Source organism: Aedes aegypti, chromosome 2, assembly GCF_002204515.2.
Source record: "Aedes aegypti strain LVP_AGWG chromosome 2, AaegL5.0 Primary Assembly, whole genome shotgun sequence".
Taxonomy (NCBI): Eukaryota; Metazoa; Arthropoda; class Insecta; order Diptera; family Culicidae; genus Aedes; species Aedes aegypti.
Genome location: NC_035108.1, coordinates 169,878,723 through 169,898,725, shown reverse-complemented (window position 1 = coordinate 169,898,725; position 20,003 = coordinate 169,878,723). Strand labels below are relative to the sequence as shown.

The following is a 20,003-nucleotide window of genomic DNA, read 5'->3' as shown; positions in this document are numbered from 1 at the left end:
AGCACTCTAAAGTGCTGATTTATCGCAACTGACGTGCTCGCGAGTAAACGAAGCTAGAGTGATTCGTGAACGTGTTCTGAGCTGTTCAGAGTGAATTGTGCTTTTGAGAAAAAGCTATTTCTCTTCCGATTTTGTTTTTGTGGTTTCGGATTTGCGTCGCTAGTCGCGAAAATCGCGGGACAATAAAATACTGTCGCGAAAATCGCAGATTTGCCAAATCAAGCTGCGGAAACCTTCAATCGTTGCTCATTGTGTAGACTGAAAGTGCAAACCCTCTATCGCAATAGGGCGCTTGCAGCAAACAAAAGTGTGCCCAACGGCTCCCTTTGATTTTGCTGGGTAACGGTTTGAAACGGGAAACACGCTACAAAACGTTTCCCAGCAAAATCAAAGGGGTCCGTTGGGCACACTAAACAAAGGCTGCAAGTGCCCTATATGGGCACCAAATTTCTATTTCGAGAGACCCATTTTAAAAAAGAAAAAAAAATGTTATCATTTTCTTTAGTATCATTGAAATATTTTGACATTCAATACCATAATATTTTGTGAGGTACCGCGGGGCAAGTGGGTAAATGGGGTAAGTGAAAACAATTGATATATTTTACTGAATATGTGAATTAACGTTTTAAATTTATGCGTAAACCTTTGAGGTCATTGAGAACATTACGATAGGTAAGAGATTTCTCAGATTTTTCAGCCATTATTGCATAATAGAGTGAAAAATTGTTAACCTGTCAACTGTTACTCCGTAACAAGTTGGCGGCGTACAATCTTATTTTAATATTTTCAGTGGAAAAAAGTTGCGGAAAATAATTTCCTGTACCACTTCTTAGTTATCCTCTGTGACAGTTTCAAACTGCAATAAAAAAAGTTTTAGAATTAATTCGACGTAGACCTAAAAATAACTAAATTTAAACACCGTCAATTTTCTTATCAGGTGGGGCAAGTGAAAAGTTTATCATTAGAGATTGAATTTGTGCTTTCTCTTTAAGTAGCCATAAGTAAACATGGTTCGCAATTATCATAGAAAAACATAACGTGCTGATAATTCAAGAAACACTATACTCATGCGTCAAAAGCTATTAGAAATCATGGAAATTCTCTAAAAGATGTTGCCAAACATTACAATATCAATATGTCTACTTCGGGCAGCCAATTAAAAGGAAGACGTTGACTAAAAAGTTGCAATATTAGAGAACACACGGAAATCTCGTGGAATGTCTATGTAAAGCTAGTTCAAAACATAAAAATGGGGTATAGGTCTATCCGCATTAAAAAGGTTGTAAATACTTAATTGAAGGATTCCGGTCCAAGAAATTATGTCTTCCGAAGAGTTATCCGACGTCATATTTGATTTTCTTAAAAACAAATAACGAGGGGTGGAAATTCTTCAGATCCGAAATGCAATTTCTGTCCCATTATGTGAGAACTAACATTGAAAATGTTGCAGTTATAATGTTGTCGAATCATTTCAACTAACATAACTGAACAGAAGATAATTGAAGTGAAAAGAATAACATTTTCTTTGTTTACATGTTACTTATGTTATTGTTCATTGGGAAGCCTTAACAGGTGTTAAAGCTAATAGGAATCGTGAATATAACTGTTTGTTTTTGAATTTATTGTTTAAAACGGTAAACTTTTCACTTGCCCCACTATTGGGTCAAGTGAAAAGTAAGGAGACATTTTTCAAAAACTTTTTCTGTATTTTTTTCTTCAATTTTTCATAAAAATCAATTTTGGCATGCTGCTTATATATGGTGGGAGTCAAGCTAAAAAATATACACAACCTCATTTGTTTCAATTTAAAGTCTCTAGAATTGGAAGAATCTCAACTATGCGAATTCCATTACCCACTTGCCCCACGGTACCTTATAGGAAAATTTAATACTCAAAGTGAACTCTTCTGAAACATTTCATTATTCGATTTTATCGTTACAAAATCGTGAGCAGTCGTCATCAAGTGAGAAGTTGGTTTGTCTTCAAAAGCAAACTGATATGATTTAAATTGCAATTGAGAGCCAACGAAAACTGAAAATAAATTACGTCTTTGCGAAAATTGTTAGAGTGAGACAAAAAAGAGGGAAAATAACACGGTCTCCCGTGTTCCATACAACGGAGATCTAATCACATTATTGTTCCGATTTAAGATTAGACTGCGGGTACTACAAAAAAAAGGATCTTTGTCATAGCAGCAAAATTGAATCACGCTAAAAATTTGTTTAGCAATCAGTATACACACCGGTCCTTAAATTATCAGTATTTAACAATCTGTGTCGATTTAGTACTAATGATTGTTGTCCTGGTTTCAATTGTAGTCTCGGGACTGGCATATTTCGTGTCATTGACCATCTGCTAGGTAGAATAGATTAAATTACGTAAATGGCTTTGCTGGTAACAAGGACATTTTATCATGAATCCTTGAATTATCAGAACATATTATTCTAGCCCGTCAAACACGATGAGACTAGGGTTCTGATTGGTATCGTTTACTAAATATCTCTCTCCGATCTGATCTCTCGAATAAATTGGATTGTTAAGATCCGGTATTGACAATCGCCGACAGCTGTTGTGTTCTCAGTAATCTGGCAACCAAAAGTCCGATTTCCGTAAACAGCTAAAATTTAATAATCCTACTCATCTAGAAGTCGCTCATTCAAAGGTAATTTTTTGCATGTATTTCAGTGACCTATGTTTATTGTGCCCGGTGCGTAATTTTTTAATACAATAACTAACAGTTTTCGTTTTCTTTTTATATTTCATGTGTGTTTGTTCGCTAACTTGTATGTGGTCCAAACAAATGCTTTCAAAACCAACGCCATCTGACACCATTCAACGAATCCTAATGCATTCACCCACTCACAAACAAACGACGAAATGGTTTGGTCCGTGAACTGATCAATGATACTAGATACTCTGGCAGTACCAGCACATCCTCCGGACAGTACAGTAATTTTAGTAGCTCCAAACTAAAGGATACCCCGGTGTCTACTCAGTTTGACAGGTGAGAGAAGATTTTAATTGGCTAATAACCTGTGGAGTTGTGTTCATTTTATTGTTTCTGAAAGCATATTTGTTATAGTTTGAGTAATTCCAACTTCATTTCCTCTTCACAGCGTCTCGTCCAGCACGGTTTCCAACAACAACAGTGCGAACAATAACAGTGTGTCGAGTTCATCGTCCTCGCTGCCCAATAGCTCCGTGGTATCCACGACAAGTATGAGTTCACCATCGCTTGGTTTAACGAATACTAAAGTGACCAATTCCACAGCTAAAAGCAGCAGTAGCAGCGGAACTGGAGTGGTGCCCAACATACCAATGGTCAGCCCATACATCCAGCCCGGTGTGCCGTTCTATCAGCAGCCACTTTATTCGTACGAAGACCTGCAAATGCTTCAGCAGCGTATGTCACATGTGCCTGGATACTACGATATGAACTACCAGACGCCGACGAGTCTCGGTGCGGCCGGTGTGCGCGACGCTAACCTTGGTTCCGTCGCGTACTCAACCATGTCCGATGGTCGGTTCACACGGACCGATAACAACTCGTCTCCTGTTAGTAATGTTCCAAGTACCATGTCACAACAAACAGGGTCTGGTGGTCCTATGTTGAACCTGCCATACGCTTATTTTTACGGCGGCAATGTGATGCCCGGCGGCTTCCAATATGGCACCCCAGCAGTTTATCCTCCTGTTAGTAGTTAGTTTGATTATTTAGCTTTCGATCGTAGATTTTTGACTTGTTGTCTTTTTTGCATGTACTTCTTCTCACTCAAACCTCAAAAACCACAATCATGATGCCACAATAACAACACAAAATCTTCAACAACCTCTATAGCAACCAATGGCAACGAATGCGACGTCCGGAGGACAGTTCCAAAAGCCGGCATACAACAGTGGTTATGGAACTAGTGGCTACGATACACTGAGTCAGTCTGGGCAGGATTATAACAAAAATCCCTACCCGTCTTCGGGTGTTGGACAACAGTCCAAGGGACAGACTGTATCGAACCAGCAGTCAGCAGGAGGAAGCGGTTCGGATATAGCGCCTTCGATGTATGGCAAGAGCCACGTTGCGCTAAATAAAGTCAATGTAAGGTTTTAGATTCCATATTGAATCGTATCATTTTCTCCGCCACATTTAGCACATACTTATTATTGTACTTTTTTCGTTTGCTTCTTGTTCTCCATTATTTTTCTCTGTAGTCGTACGAGAAACAATCGTTTCATTCTGGCACTCCGCCACCTTACAACATAGCCGGAACACAGACTGCTGGTGCAACGTCCGGTCAGCCCTACGGACAGCATCTCTATATTCCGCAGATTCCGACGCACCACAACATCAACATGCATCAGGCGATGCACCAGGTACGATAACCATATTTGTATTTGCGCGCACACACACACGCTGTCTGTTTGTAGGATGTGTATGCTTAGAGATTCGACAATCACAGGCGGTCGGGGTTCTGCTAAACAGCGCCAAATATCTCAGGTTTTGAACAATATGCTCTTGTAGAATCGACACTTCAATAATGAACCATCGACGAATATCTCTAGATACCAAACAAGATGTCAACAATTAAAATTCAAAAGTGTATACGATAGTTACAGTTTCTTGAAATACACAAAAGTACATACAATAGTTCATAGTGGCGTTTTAGCAGAATCCCAAACTTGTTGCTTTAACTTTAGTGTCTGTATCAGTGGTAGAACATTGTATTAAACTTTTGTTGGTGTAGCAAAATGTAGCGAACCTGATTCCGATACAAACTTCAAATGAAATGTGCTTAGTTTATGAACAATCTAATAGAACTAGCGTACTCAATGTGGCTTGCCACGGAAGAACATAAGAAGCGTCAAACCTTGTATGATCTATAAAACGTTGATGTATTCATTCAATTCCCGGCTTCACGGCCGTATTTTCGGTAGCGGTTGTTTTAATTGGCTGCGAAATAAAACTACGTACTTCCTGTTCCGCCCAGATAGCCGTAGCGGTAAACGCGCAGCTATTCAGCAAGACCCAGCTGAGGGTCGTGGGTTCGAATCCCACCGGTCGAGGATCTTTTCGGGTTGGAAATTTTCTCGAAATCCCAGGGCATAGAGTATCTTCGTACCTGCCACACGATATACACATGCAAAAATGGTCAATTGGCATAGAAAGCTCTCAGTTAATAACTGTGGAAGTGCTCATAAGAACACTAAGCTGAGACGCAGGCTTTGTCCCAGTTGGGACGTAACGCCAGAAAGAAGAAGAAGAACTTCCAGTTCCGGTGGTAAAGAAATAATAATAACAAAATTGGGCAAAATTTCCTAATAGTCTATGCTTAATAACTTTTTTCACAAGCATCCTCGACAATGTTGTTCATTGTAAAAATACCTATCGAGATCTGCGTTCAGATTTGTATAGAGAACAATGGGCGACATCTGGCGATTTTTCTTTGCAAAAGTAAGTTTTCCCATAGTAAAACCCATACAAACTTTGAATGGCTGGCGCTAAAATATAGTTTCACCGATCGAGCTGAAATTTTGCACAGTTGTTATGGGACCAAAATGCAATCCAAAAAGTGGACTGGATCGAGAATCTATTTTTTTATATATAACCGTGTCCCAGGCTAATGCTTACCTTGCCTAGGAATAAATAGTTAGGAAGGGTCTAAATAAAACCTAACCGCAAACGGAGCCTGTGGAGTAGACCAATCCAATTGCCTGCGTAGTAGTGCAATGTTCACAAATTTTTTTTTGTTTGCTGTGAGAACTGTCACAACATTGCTTTTGTTTGCTGTGAGAAAGTAAATATAAACAGAATGGCTGCTGAGCATTCACTTCCTTGTTAGACTGACGTTGAGCGAAAGCTCAAATGACGTCAAACAAACATCGATACGCATTCATTTTGAGGAAATCGACTTGTGTAAGATTGATCGTGCGTTTGTGTTCGTGGCATTTTGCTTGTAGACTTCTATACCAGGGCGCCCTCGACGCTACTCCCAATGGTACAGGTGACCTTGTGTTTCTCCGCTACGCACGTGGTGATCGATCATTGTCATATTCTGTTCAAGTGGTGATAAACTGATGTTGCGGAATAAAAATGTTGCAACAAGAATAGGAGATGACAATGTCTTTGTTGCTGCATGTTGGGTGACAGTTGATTCACTGATGAGGTGACAATTGTCGACTCGTTCCCATTTGATTAACATTAGTCGTCTCACGTCACCCGAGGTGAGAGCGACTCGTCTCGACTCGCACGCCGCGCAGAATAAGCACTAAAATATCGAGTAAGGGAGAGTTAACTGTAGTTTCGTATTATGCGTTTTACACAGTGTATTCTGTGCTTTTTGTCTTTGACGAGTTATAGGGTAGCCATAGTGGATTATACACCGTTTTACCTAGCCAATCAGCAAGAAACTTTTTGTGTTCAATAGATCACATTCATATGATTGTAGCTCAACCATTTACTCGTCCGAATGGACTCAAAACATAAAAAAAAAACAATTCATTTTCCTTATAATGCACCTAATTTGGCCAATCTCATAACAAACCAATGTGATTGGCCAATTGGCCTGTATTGACCAACGTGATTTTCAAGGCGAAACAATGGTTCTAGCCCAGTTTCGATATTTTACATACATAATATGGATTGAAAGCTTGCATTTGACATATTTGTAGTATAAACAGGGCTTCCCATATAATTTTTATTGACATTTTCTCTTAGGCTGGCCAAAACCGGTGCTTTTACCCTAATAGATACCGATTTGTTTATTTTCGTGCTGAAATTGCAAAAAGCTAAAACCTGCCTAGTTTGGGTATATGCTGGTTAGGGTAGCTCATATCATTCTTTAGCATAAAACAACAGTAACGATCATTTTTTGCAGACTTATGCAAAATTCTACAGCCAAAGTGGCGTTGCTTCAAGAACCTTAGTTTTTTAAGGGAATCTTCTATCTTGGTAACCTTGTGGTCCCAGGTTTTGCTATTTTCAGCAATCATGAAATAGTAAACTCGTGTGCCATGCCTCGTGCCAACATGCTCATAACTAACACAATCGTTGCTACACTCATTTCTAGTTAACTACCAGAGATGTATGTGCTGTCACAATTAATGTTTCTGTTGGCATGATCCCAAAAGGAAACACGTCTATCGTTCGGTGTCTATACCACACGTTGAACTATCCCCAACGAATGGCTATAGATTTTGGATTACGATTAGTAATCGCCCAATCTTCACGGTATCTGGTAGGGAACAAGTTGTAGACATAACGCTCTGCTCGAACTGAATCAGCCACGAGTTGACGAGTTGGCATGTATCAGATGATGAAGCATTTTTTTGACCATCATCAAATCTTCTTTTAACATTTGAATGTAAATTCGCAGACTTTGAGTTTTAGGAATCCTCGGTCAACGAATTTAAATATGTATGTTGAATTGTTGAGATTAAATTTCATGGATACTTGCCGTCCCGTGAATTAGGACACACTTGTCCTTGCTTCAAGAGATCTCTCAATCGCTTGTTTCTTCTTTGTATGAAATATGGCGATGTCACAAATCACCCGATTGGCGGGGAACGTGTCTCTGGAGCCGACCTTCTGATCCGTTATACCTGATAGTCTATGATCTGTTTTCGGATCATTACACAATAGGGTGCAGAGCTACTTGTGCACTTCCATGATTCACTTTGGCACCAGGGGTTTTTCTCAGCCGAATTGTCTGAAACTTTGCAATAAGAAGCACTTCAATACGACGCAAATTGTGGCCAAATATGAGCTCAGTAGCTTTAAAAAAACCCCACTGCCGAAGTGAATCAAAAGTGCCAAGAATAGGATCCGGCTCCCTAATTTTTTTATTTGTTTATTTGTTTATACTACATCAACAGGCAAGTAGTAGCCCCAATGATGTCTTAAAATATATGTATATGCAAACATTAACAACAAAGTACAGTGACGTCAAAAACAATAAGAATGAATTTTAAAAACAAATATTAAATAGTCAGGCAATAAAACTTAAACTAAACACTTAGACTAATCTCGTTCAGCGAAAAACAATGAAAATCTTCTTCGGAGCGTCTCTCGGGTAATGTTGAATTACCAAAGACAGCAAAATTGCCGAAATATATACTTTTTTATGCTATACTGCATTGAGTATTATTATTTATTTATTTATTTATTTATTTATTTAGTTGGTGTTACATCAATTAATTTGATAAAACCTTTTTTTTTCTAATTGTTTATTTATTAGGCTCATGCGTGTTTAACACTTCACGGAGCCGATGATCTTTTAAATTATATTGTTTTATACAATTTAATTAAAAAAAACTATAATCAAACTAACAAGTGAACTAATCTGATGTATCGGACTTTGAACCGACAGTAGATAGTCGGGAAAAGCTTCTCTGCTTTACACTCCTTGACGACTTGGCCTCCAAGTCCCGTTTTTTCTGCGGTTCCGTTTCGTCTTCCACTCTAATCTTTGCAATCCCTGCATATTGCGTATAAGTTTTCCCATTGGATCTCCAAAATCTTATAGGCACCGGTTCAGGCTTGGGTTCCACTACTTTCTCGTTTTCCTGCATTCCCGTACATGCTTCTTCCGATTCAATGCTTTCAGTTTCTAAAACCTCGATCTCCAAAACTTCCATTGCCTTCTCTTTATCCACCGACGTATTCTCCTTCACCACTCCAGCATAGGTGCTTGGTTCCTTCATTTCCTCGTCCATATTAGAACGTTGGGTCTTTTTCTTGGGACAGACGCTCATTTTGTGTCCTTCTTGGGCACAAATAAAACATTTTTCCTTGTTCCCAGCATAAAAGACATTACCTCTCCAATTGAGGAAATAAAGAGCCGGTGGTATCTCATGCTTCACGTTCATGTGTACTCCACGAACACCGTTGAATATGTCCAACCCAAGACCTAAAGGAAACTTCTCACGTACCACACGTTTAACTTCTCCGTACTTTCCTAGCACCAGCGATATTTCTTTATCGGGTAGCTCCGGTGGCAGTTCACACACTCGAACGTATTGAAAGTTGCCCTCCGCATCTGATGTTTGCACCATCACTGTTGTTCCATTCGCATATTCAAAGCGGAGTGGATGCCCATTGTTCTCCAACGCTTGCTTGAATGCTGTTTGGCTCTTGAATTTTAGGTAAACGCTGTGATTTTCTGCTCGTCTGTACAGAGTATCCAATTCGACGATTCTGAAATCTAATGATTTCACAAATTCCGCGATTTCTTCATATGATGGCCGCGCAGATTCCGGAGGAAAAGCGAACCTCAAAGTGTTCTTGATTTCAACCATATCAAAGCACACTTTTAACAGTTTCGAAAAGAGACTAGTTGTACTGCAGCCGTTCGCGACAGTAGATGAAAGCAAACTGAATTTGATAAAACCTCGTTAACGATGTTACGCCAATTTACTCGGTCCAAGGCTGTGTCTCTCCAACCTCGATTTTGGCCCACGTTCTCCAGATCTTGTTGCACCTGATCAAGCCACCTCGCTCGCTGTGCTCCCCGCCTTCTTGTGCCAACCGGATTCGACGCGAACACCATCTTTGCAGGATTGTTGTCCGGTAGTCTTGCAACATGCCCTGCCCAGCGCACCCTTCCGGCTTTAGCAACCTTCTGGATACTTGGTTCGCCGTAGAGCCTAGCGAGCTCGTGGTTCATTCTCCGCCGCCACACACCGTCCTCCTGCACTCCGCCAAAGATCGTTCTAAGCACCCTTCGTTCGAACACTCCAAGTGCTTGCAGGTCCTCTTCCAGCATGGTCCATGCTTCATGTCCATAGAGGACCACCGGTCTTATAAGCGTTTTGTACATGGTACATTTGGTGCGGGGGTGAATCTTTCTCGACCGCAGCTTCTTCTGGAGCCCATAGTAGGCGCGACTTCCACTGATGATGCGTCTCCGTATTTCACGACTAACGTTGTTATCAGCCGTAAACAAGGATCCGAGGTAGACGAACTCATCAACCACCTCAAAAGTATCCCCGTCTATCGTAACACTGCTTCCCAGGCGGGCTCTGTCGCGCTCGGTTCCGCCTATCAGCATGTACTTTGTTTTTGACGCATTCACCACCAGGCCGACTTTTGTTGCTTCACGTTTCAGGCGGGTGTAGAGGTCTGTCACCGTTCCAAATGTTCTGCCGACAACATCCATATCATCCGCGAAGCAAACAAATTGGCTGGATCTTGTGAAAATCTTACCTCGGTTATTGAACCCGGCTCTCCGCATGACACCTTCTAGCGCGATGTTGAACAGCAGGCACGAAAGTCCATCACCCTGTCGAAGTCCCCCGGCGGGATTCGAACGAACTGGAATGTTCGCCCGAAATCTTCACGTTATTCTGCACACCGTCCATCGTTGCTCTTATTAGTCTTGTGAGCTTCCCGGGAAAGCTGTACTCGTCCATGATTTTCCATAGCTCTTCGCGGTCGATGCTATCATAAGCCGCTTTGAAATCGATGAACAGGTGATGCGTTGGGACTTGGTATTCACGGCATTTCTGGAGGATTTGCCGTACAGTGAAGATTTGGTCCGTTGTCGAGCGGCCGTTGATGAAACCAGCTTGATAACTTCCCACAAACTCATTTGTTATTGGTGATAGACGACGGAAGATAATCTGGGATAGCACTTTGTAGGCGGCATTCAGGATAGTGATCGCACGATAGTTTTCACATTCCAGTTTGTCGCCCTTCTTGTAGATGGGGCATATGACCCCTTGCTTCCACTCCTCCGGCAGCTGTTCGGTTTCCCAGATTTTGACAATCAGCCGGTGCAGACAGGCGGCCAACCTCTCCGGGCCCATTTTGATGAGTTCAGCTCCAATACCATCTTTACCAGCGGCCTTATTATTCTTGAGCTGGCTGATGGCATCCTTAACTTCCCTCAATGTGGGGGCAGGTTGGTTTCCTTCATCCGCCGTGCTGACGTAGTCACTTCCTCCGCTGTCGTGACCCTCGTCGCCTGTGTTCTCCGTGCCATTCAGGTGTTCATCGTAGTGCTGCTTCCACCTTTCAATCACCTCACGTTCGTCCGTCAAGATGCTTCCGTCCTTATCCCTACACATTTCGGCTCGCGGCACGAAGCCTTTTCGGGATGCGTTGAGCTTCTCGTAGAACTTTCGCGTTTCTTGAGAACGATGCAGCTGTTCCATTGCTTCACATTCCGCTTCTTCCAGGCGGCGCTTTTTGTCCCGGAATAGTCGGGTTTGCTGCTTCCGTTTTCTTTTATATCGCTCCACGTTTTGTCGCGTTCCTTGCTGCAGCATTGCAGCCCGCGCTGCATCCTTCTCCTCCAAAACCTGCCTGCATTCTTCGTCGAACCAATCGTTACATGTCCTCCTTTCCACGTACCCGACGATGCTCTCGGCTGCGTTGTTGATGGCTGCTTTTATGTTGCTCCAGCAGTCCTCAAGAGGGGCTTCGTCAAGCTCGCCCTCTTCCGGCAACGCTACTTCGAGATGCTGCGCGTATGCGGCAGCGACGTTCGGTTGGGCCAGTCGCGCTAGGTTATACCGAGGCGGGCGTCGATACCGTACATTGTTGATGACGGATAGTTTTTGGCGCAGTTTCACCATCACTAGATAGTGATCAGAGTCGATGTTAGCGCCACGATAGGTTCTGACGTCGGTAATATCGGAGAAGTGCCGTCCATCGATCAAAACGTGGTCGATTTGTGATTCCGTCTGCAGTGGTGATCTCCAGGTGTATCGATACGGGAGGCTGTGCTGGAAGTAGGTGCTGCGAATGGCCATGTTCTTGGAGGCGGCAAAATCTATCAGTCGTAGGCCGTTCTCGTTCGTCAGCCGGTGGGCGCTGAACCTTCCAATCGTCAGTCTGAACTCCTCCTCCTGGCCAACCTGAGCGTTCAAATCACCTATGATGATCTTGACGTCGTGGCTTGGGCAGCGGTCGTACTCGCGTTCGAGCTGCGCGTAAAATGCGTCCTTGTCATCATCAGTGCTTCCGGAGTGAGGGCTATGCACGTTTATGATGCTGAAGTTGAAGAACCGGCCTTTGAGCCTCAACTTGCACATTCTTTCGTTGATCGGCCACCACCCGATCACACGCCTTTGCATATCACCCATCACTATAAAAGCTGTTCCCAGCTCACGTGTGTTGCCGCAGCTCTGGTAGATGGTATGATTACCTCTAAACGTTCGCACCATCGAACCTGGCCAGCACACCTCCTGCAGCGCTACGATGTCGAAACCGCGGATCTTCAGTACATCGGAGAGTATGCGTGTGCTTCCGATGAAGTTGAGAGATTTGCAGTTCCACGTACCGAGTTTCCAATCGCTAGTCCATTTCCGTCGCTGTGGTCTTTGCCGATTGTTCCGGTCCGTATTCTCTCGTTGACGTTCCTGTGCTGATGTGTTTTTACGGCTGGCTTGCAGGGCCTGACACCAACCCCCTAGATTTCCGGAGGACCATTCCCCCTAAATGTTCGGAGGGCCATAGTGCGCAGTTTAGCTTAGAGTCCTTCTCTGGCACTCGGACGATGATCAGCCGCCCCTGACATGGGGAACAGACGCTGTTGTGAGCCGCTCCTAACATGGAGTACAGACGCTCAAGGTTTGCAGAAGCAAACCCCCCCTTCCCTGTCAGCATACGACCAAAGTTCCCACCGGGGGTTGGTTACCCGATCTTCCCTAAGGTTACTCGTACCCCGGCCAGTACCGCGAGGAGGTAGGGATAGGAGTTGCTGGGCAAGAGGCTAAGGACCGCACAGAGGGGTCTATTTTATTCCTTCAGGTACGCGAGGTACCAATGGTACGCCATGCCCAGCCATTTACCAACCATTGAGTATGCTGCTCAAATGCTGTTGCACTGTTCTATCTTTAAACCTTATATTGCTTTATTGATTCAAAAACTGCTGCAATGTTTCCAAATATAGACCAGGCTCATTCAGTGATTCAGGTGAGTCGAGTCTCTCATTTCGAGAGACAATCAAATCTAAAAAAATATACCACAGAATTGAGTACGATTCGCACAAAATCGAGCTCTTGTTGACCAACATAAATGTCGTGTTTTTTTCACATGTCGAAAATCGCTCCTGTGCTGGTTTCTTTCTTACAATAAAATATGTCTGGCCGCTACTAGCCCTGTAGTTATTTTTCCAAAATGTAATCTGGAAAATTTAGCAAAATGTGTATGCTAAATGTCATATTGCATAGCCACTTATATAAGCGCAAAATTCCATTTGCATTGAAACGAATCTGTCTAAAAAATTCATTTTTATTGCGCATTGAGCTAGAAAAGCTTTATACACGCTGAAAAATTGTGCGGCAAAAAAATACCATTTTAGGGTGTTAACTGAAGCGCGGAATCAGCTTGATGAAAATGATCTGAAATTCAACGGTGGTTTCAAGAATGGGCGTAGTCAGCTAAAATAATAAATTTAACGCAGATTTTTTTTCCCCGTGCTGGTATAATTGGCCTTTATCATTGATTTGTTACACGTTTGCTATTCGCTAAATAGTCCCGTGTCGATTATGGCGAAGTGACCAGTAGTGCCTATTGGGGTACTCCCTACTCGATTATTAAATTTGTTTATAAAGATTCGATAACATTCATTAAGTTAGGATTCTATAATCTGTAACACTTATTACATGAAATATGGCGAATCTTAGTATTAACTTTGAAAATCTGTAATAAGAAACAGTAATGTTTAAAAAGTTATTGAGTTAGCAATTGATAATACGTAGGAAATTTGAAACTTATTGCTACGTTCAACTTATGTTAGACTTTTTGTTTCATGCATAGTAGCTTAAATCGAAGGGCCCATTTGCATAACCATTTTCAACACAGAGCACGCATTTGGCATAACTGTTATTCACTCGTAGTTAAACTCCTTCTGTTTAAATAGGCAATAGGGTCTTGTTTATGTTATGCCAAATGGTCATTGCTCATTTGATCCCTTATACCAAACGACTTTATGTACACTGACCTTATGCCAAACTGCAAGTGTCTAATCGACATTTAACCACACATTCAAATTGTAGATATGCGAATAGAAGCAGTACATTTGCTACATCATTATAAGAGTTGATCGCTGTATGGTTGTGTTTGTACAATTTACGTTGCTGTAGTTTAATTTTTTCGCATGTTGTTTAATGTCTTGTTTCTATTTTTCTATTTGGTTTATTTTTCTTTTCTTTCTTTCCACACAAATACAAATAACGTAAACACAAATAAAAAAACACTTGTCTTGATTTTGGTTGAAATGCAAATAAAAAACTACTCGCTCATCAACGCCACCTAACACACACAACACCGCACGATACGGCCCTATTTCTGGGTATAACGCGTACAAACAACCCAAAATGCGTGACGACTGACGTTGGTGCTGGAACTTTGTGTCTCTCTTCGCTTGAAACCCGCACGATGAAGATGGACAATAGAACTTATAATAGTGGTAGTGGTGTGATGAGGGTAAGTAGTTATTTTTAGCTTGTTCAATTTAGCACTATTTTAATATTGGTCGCTGTATGTAGCCACATATGGAATGCTTTCCTTTTTTACTAAAATAATAATTGTAAGAGTCTAGGACTCGCTAAGTCTTTACTAATATATTTTTCATTTAAACTCTAGGATTCCAACAGTAGTGGTCAAAGACCACAATCGAACAGCCAGGGCAAGACTGCAACCAAGCAAGGCTATTCTCCGTCTTATTGGACTGGGCAGAACTAAACTACATGTCTACATTTAAACATAATACTAAAGCTCGTGTAATGTATTTGAAGCGATTTGTAATAAGCAAAAAACGGACGCAGAATAAAAAAAACAATAGCAGGTACATTCGAACATTCATCCAAATATACCTTCCCACAGTTGTTGGGAGACCTTCGTTTAAAGCTGCCCATTAATAAGACAAATAAAACCCCGTTTGTGCGGAACGCTCTCGTTGAGTTGAAAGATTGGATTTTGTGAGAGAGAATTAGAGGAAAGAGAAGATGGAGTATTTCAGAAAAAATATAAGCGAAAAAAGATCCACTTAAGGCTTTAAAATGATGCTGAAGCGAACGAAAAGAAAATAAGGCAAACAATTCAACCTTATTCAAAGTAAAACAAATCAATGATTGAATTAAATACACTTTCACAAACTCACATTCGTAAATAAACAACCAGGTCAACAATATTTCAATGAAAGAAACATTCACACACTATCTCAGAAACGAGCAGTTGCAAGTATTTTCGATTTTCGTTTATTTTTTTTCTTATTGAAGGAAAAAGTCTTCTTTTAAATCTTGTTTAATTGATCCTGATCGAATCACTCTTATAAAAAATTAAGATGAAGAGATACAATAGAAACCATGCGTCGCTTCAAGCGAGTGGAAACACAGTCAACTCTCTTTTACGCGATGGTCACACTTCAACATCGAATGAAAGAGAGGCGACTGTAGTGTACAAAAAAACGCGTGCGCAGTGGCAAACAAACAAAACATAAACACACATAAATTAATAACATGTTCTGTAATAATTTAATTTAAATGTAGAAACGAAATTTCTAATATACCTGTAAACATTTTATTCTGACAAATTCAATCGATATCACTTTCCCTGTCTCAAACACACAAAAGCCCTTTCTGATAACCTATTTGGATAAGTGCAACATTGCTTCACGCGGGAGTACTGTAGAGTTCCATCTTTGTCGGTCTTGGGTGATGCTTTTTTTTTGTTCAGAACACATTCCAGATCAGGAAGAGGGTGGTGGTTGGTCCCTAGTGATAAATCCTACCTCCGTTCTGGTCACGATCTTCAGATTATCGTGATTCGTCAACATTCGTATTGATAAAGTGGGAGGACAGAATTAAAATTTGAAAGAAACGAATGCCAGAACAGGTATCCACCGGCGACGCCAAACGGACCAACGTAATGTGGTGTAATTTGGAATTTGTGGATTGAATACTGACACCTATATTTTTTTTTGCCAAGCATCAATATGGATGACTCTCGAGGATTGCTTAACGTAAAAGGGGTTGTGGATTTACTGGGTAAATCCATCACATTGGGGTTATGACTTTGTGTCTAGTCAGGAATAGGGTCTGATTTGTATGGTAGAATGCAATAGAGTTCGGAATTGATAGACAGACTTTGAGGAAAAAAGTTTTCAACGTAAGGCAGCAGCACCTTGGAACTTGGAGGGCGCAGATCTGGAGAGTTGGGCAGCTGTTCATGCTGGGTTACATTATGTAGAAAGTGGAATCTGTTTTGCCGCGCACAAATTATGGGAAGTATTGGAAAATGGCTTCTTGTTTAGATTGTGTAACGCAGTGCTTCCCAAACTTTTTCAACTTTCGCCCCCTTGAGGCCAATATTTATCTGGAATCGCCCCCCTGATATGTGATTCAAATATTTTAATAAATGTCTTCGACTCATATATCCAAAGAATCATAATACAATAACTGTTATGTACATTTAAAAATATTTTCTTAAATATCAATAACCTGGACTGTTATAATATCAATCTTAACAATATCTTGCGTGGATTACAGGCTATTGAATCAATCGGAAAACGTTCGGTCCAGTTTCAACTCAAATGGAAGTACTCCAACACTGAATCAAATGCAATGTTTTCCGAGGAAACGATTTATTTTTACATGAATATGTCATATTTAGGTGAACTGCATTGAATTTGTTCGCCATTGTTCGTTTTTAGATCTCACCCCGTGAATTGTGATTTCATATTTTTATGTGATTTATCTGCTATTTAAAATTGTGAGTAAAAAATGTCTGACGTTTCTGAGAACGCTTTTCTTTAAGCTATCTAAAAACCCTGAAAAATATAAGAAAATCCAGAATTTTTTTCAACTCGTTTTTTCAATTTAATTTATTAAAAGAGTGTTTTTTGTAACACCAAGAAAAAAAAATCGAATTTTTCGGACGTTCTGGAGGTTCAAATTCCACGCATCTCTGAAATTTCTTTAAATATATTTATAAATAGTGTTTTTTTTGTCTTTGGCATCGTTGGAACCCGATTTTATCTGCTAAATTTTCCAAACTTTGTTTATAAAATCATTAGAAACATAAAAAATGATACTGTAGATTTTTTTTTTTCTAAAAAGCTGTATGCCAGAAATATTTACTTCCAGACCTTAAAGTTCACATACAAAAAATGGTCCTTATATAAAATATTGGACATCTGCAAAATCTTGTGAAAATCTCAAATGCTGATCATTTTTAAAACTCACATGATATTTTAAAACCTCAATAGTCCTGGAAATAGTTAAGTTTGGAATTGATTAACTATCAGATGTGTGGCCTCCAAAGGTTTTGAGTAATTATTTTCAAATGCTCCCATGTTTGCTTTTTCGCCCCCTTTCTGGATTTTTCGCCCCCCAAATTCTGTTTTAAAATTTTTCGCCCCCTTGAGCCTGAAAATCGCCCCCAGGGGGGCGAATTCGCCCACTTTGGGAATCACTGGTAACGCAAGAGAGCATTTTTAGCTCTGCGTTATATTAGGAGGTTATTATAGTGCAGGGTCTACTGATGACTGTGTAGGTATTTTAAGGGTGAATGAATGAAAGTTTTGTTAAGGGTAGTTATTGTTGAATTTTAGCATTTCGTAATTGTTTTGAAATGTTTGTCGTACAATGAGAAATAATTTTGGGGTATTTGTTTGGTTATTATTTGCGCTTTTGCACTTGTAAATGTTTTATTTAATAGAGATACTTTGTGTTAGGGAAGTGTAGGAGGATAAATTATAATTTATTAGAATTTTCTGATAGAGTCAGAGTTCACATGTTACTTAGGTATTGGAAAGCAAATGAGAACCACATTAAATAATAGATAAACACTAATGCTCATATTTTTATATTTTCATTTCATCGCGGTCCTCATTGCCCGAGCGGAGACGATAAAACTCGAGTTGGATATAATCGACGCAACTACGATACGGAAAAGAAACAGATGAGAAACTATCGATAATGTTACGTCCGGGAAAAACAGGATATGTGGCCGAGTAAAACATTCACACGCGGACGTAAACGGATAATAAAACATGCACATTTATTTACAAGGACTATTTACATAAATATACAAAACTACAACATATTAAAAGTAATATCGCGGAGAGCGCGCGCGGGCAGCATCTTGCTGCTGTTGTAGTCAATGGCGTTCTGCTGTATTATTCAACGGCGTCTGTCGTCTATCGCTCATGATAGAGACGAGCTGGAGAGCAGGTGGGGAAAGTGGGACAAACTGCACCTGCTACTGCGTTCGTTCACAACATCTCCCCCTGTAAGATGTGGAACGTATGGAATCAAGATGTAATTCTTCGATGCCACGAAGAAGTCCTTGATTACGTATAATGGTGAAAGCCTCGTTGTTGATCCACCGTTGAAACTATCCGCGAAAGAAACGATACAGCGCAGGATGCCGACTGTCTGAGGCAGTTGTCGAACTGCCTGTTGCTGCTGACCAAACAGGATGCATCCGATGACGCCGTGGATGTTTCGGATCGAAACCGAGCTCATGCAGAAACAACGCTGCCAAGTTGACGTCTGTTTTCTGCCGGGTTGCGTGATCCGAAGTGGTGGACATGGTGAAAAACGAGCACTTCGCTTGTGGACCGAATCATGTTGCTATTGGAGGAATTGCTTAGATGATGTCCGTCTCCTGACAAGCTGGGATTGCGAGGTCCAAACGATGTAGATGGTGAAATCGATGAAACAGGGGCCATCTTGTTGATTGACGATATGGATGTGGAAAGGGAATGGCCATATTGCGAATCGAACCCGACTATCGTGGGAGGACGCTGACTGGGCGTTCGGACTCCCACTGGGTTGCGAGATTCGGTAATGGCGCTGCGTGATGGGAACGAATGACCATCATTCCAAGCAAACCTGCTGAAGGAGGACATCCGTGATGTGCGACTCCTGTGGGATTTTGCAGTGCGAATGACGATTGCGCATTTTCGTCCATCTTCCCTCCCGCGTAGGATCTGCAGTGTCGGTCGTATGCTGAAGCGTTTGTACAACCGAACTGCTAAACCTCGTCGCCACTGTTACGTCCGGGAAAAACAGGATATGTGGCCGAGTAAAACATTCACACGCGGACGTAAACGGATAATAAAACATGCACATTTATTTACAAGGACTATTTACATAAATATACAAAACTACAACATATTAAAAGTAATATCGCGGAGAGCGCGCGCGGGCAGCATCTTGCTGCTGTTGTAGTCAATGGCGTTCTGCTGTATTATTCAACGGCGTCTGTCGTCTATCGCTCATGATAGAGACGAGCTGGAGAGCAGGTGGGGAAAGTGGGACAAACTGCACCTGCTACTGCGTTCGTTCACAACAGATACATTTATTTAACTATAAAAACCACGTTTTAACGTAATAACTTTATTTATTTCTTCTCGTTTCAGCAATCCAACAGCCAAACCATCTCTACTATCTTTTTCATTTCCTCTTCGTTACATTTATAGTCCCTCTGGTACTGAATCGAATGACGCATTCCGCTTTTTATCAGCGCTGTCTTTGCTGTACGTTGAGCATGGTGTCGGAGGTGGTGTGCTGTGTAAAACATCTGATGTGCTACACGGCACGCTACTTCCGGCATTTTGTTGGCGCGCGGGATGGGCAGTGCTGGTGATGATGTGGAGGGCGCTATTCGGTTTAGTGCCAGAGGGACTATATCTATTTAATGTATCTGAAACTTGTGGGACCGCTTTAAATACCGGCGCCTGCTTGTGGAAGATCCCGGTGTGCTAAACGGTATAGGACATGTTAACGGGGGAGGCTTGGTAGGTCCTCACCTAGCCCGTGTCTAGATAGGCAGACGGATGTCTGCCAGGGTGTGGATCGAGCAATTACAATTACAATTACAGAACACATTCCAGATCAGGAAGAGGAATAAAAATCTAACGTGTTTAGTTTATCTTCCGTGGTGCTTTCTTTGCTTTTGGGATTTCGTTTTTACTACCGCTGAAAAAGAGCCATCTATTGCCTTTTCATTTTTGAATATCGCCCTGTTGTGATTTGTCGGTCTTTAGCCTTTTTCA

General features: G+C 41.3%; 1 protein-coding gene across 16 annotated transcripts in view; it reads left to right on the top strand.

Moving 5' to 3' along the window:
* The window catches only part of LOC5572191 (protein lingerer), a 50,929-nt gene extending 35,406 nt beyond the window's left edge, over window positions 1–15,523 (top strand). For 2 of the 16 annotated variants that reach the window (XM_021843117.1, XM_021843118.1), the window contains exons 7-13: window positions 2,912–3,004; window positions 3,117–3,217; window positions 3,272–3,693; window positions 3,839–4,093; window positions 4,207–4,368; window positions 14,384–14,425; window positions 14,585–14,777. In XM_021843117.1, coding sequence (XP_021698809.1) covers window positions 2,912–3,004; window positions 3,117–3,217; window positions 3,272–3,693; window positions 3,839–4,093; window positions 4,207–4,368; window positions 14,384–14,425; window positions 14,585–14,683 — 1,174 coding nt within the window. In that variant the 3' untranslated portion in view covers window positions 14,684–14,777. The other 14 variants (XM_021843111.1, XM_021843110.1, XM_021843116.1 and 11 more) reach the window with 12 other exon arrangements.
* The last annotated feature ends 4,480 nt before the right edge of the window (window positions 15,524–20,003 follow it).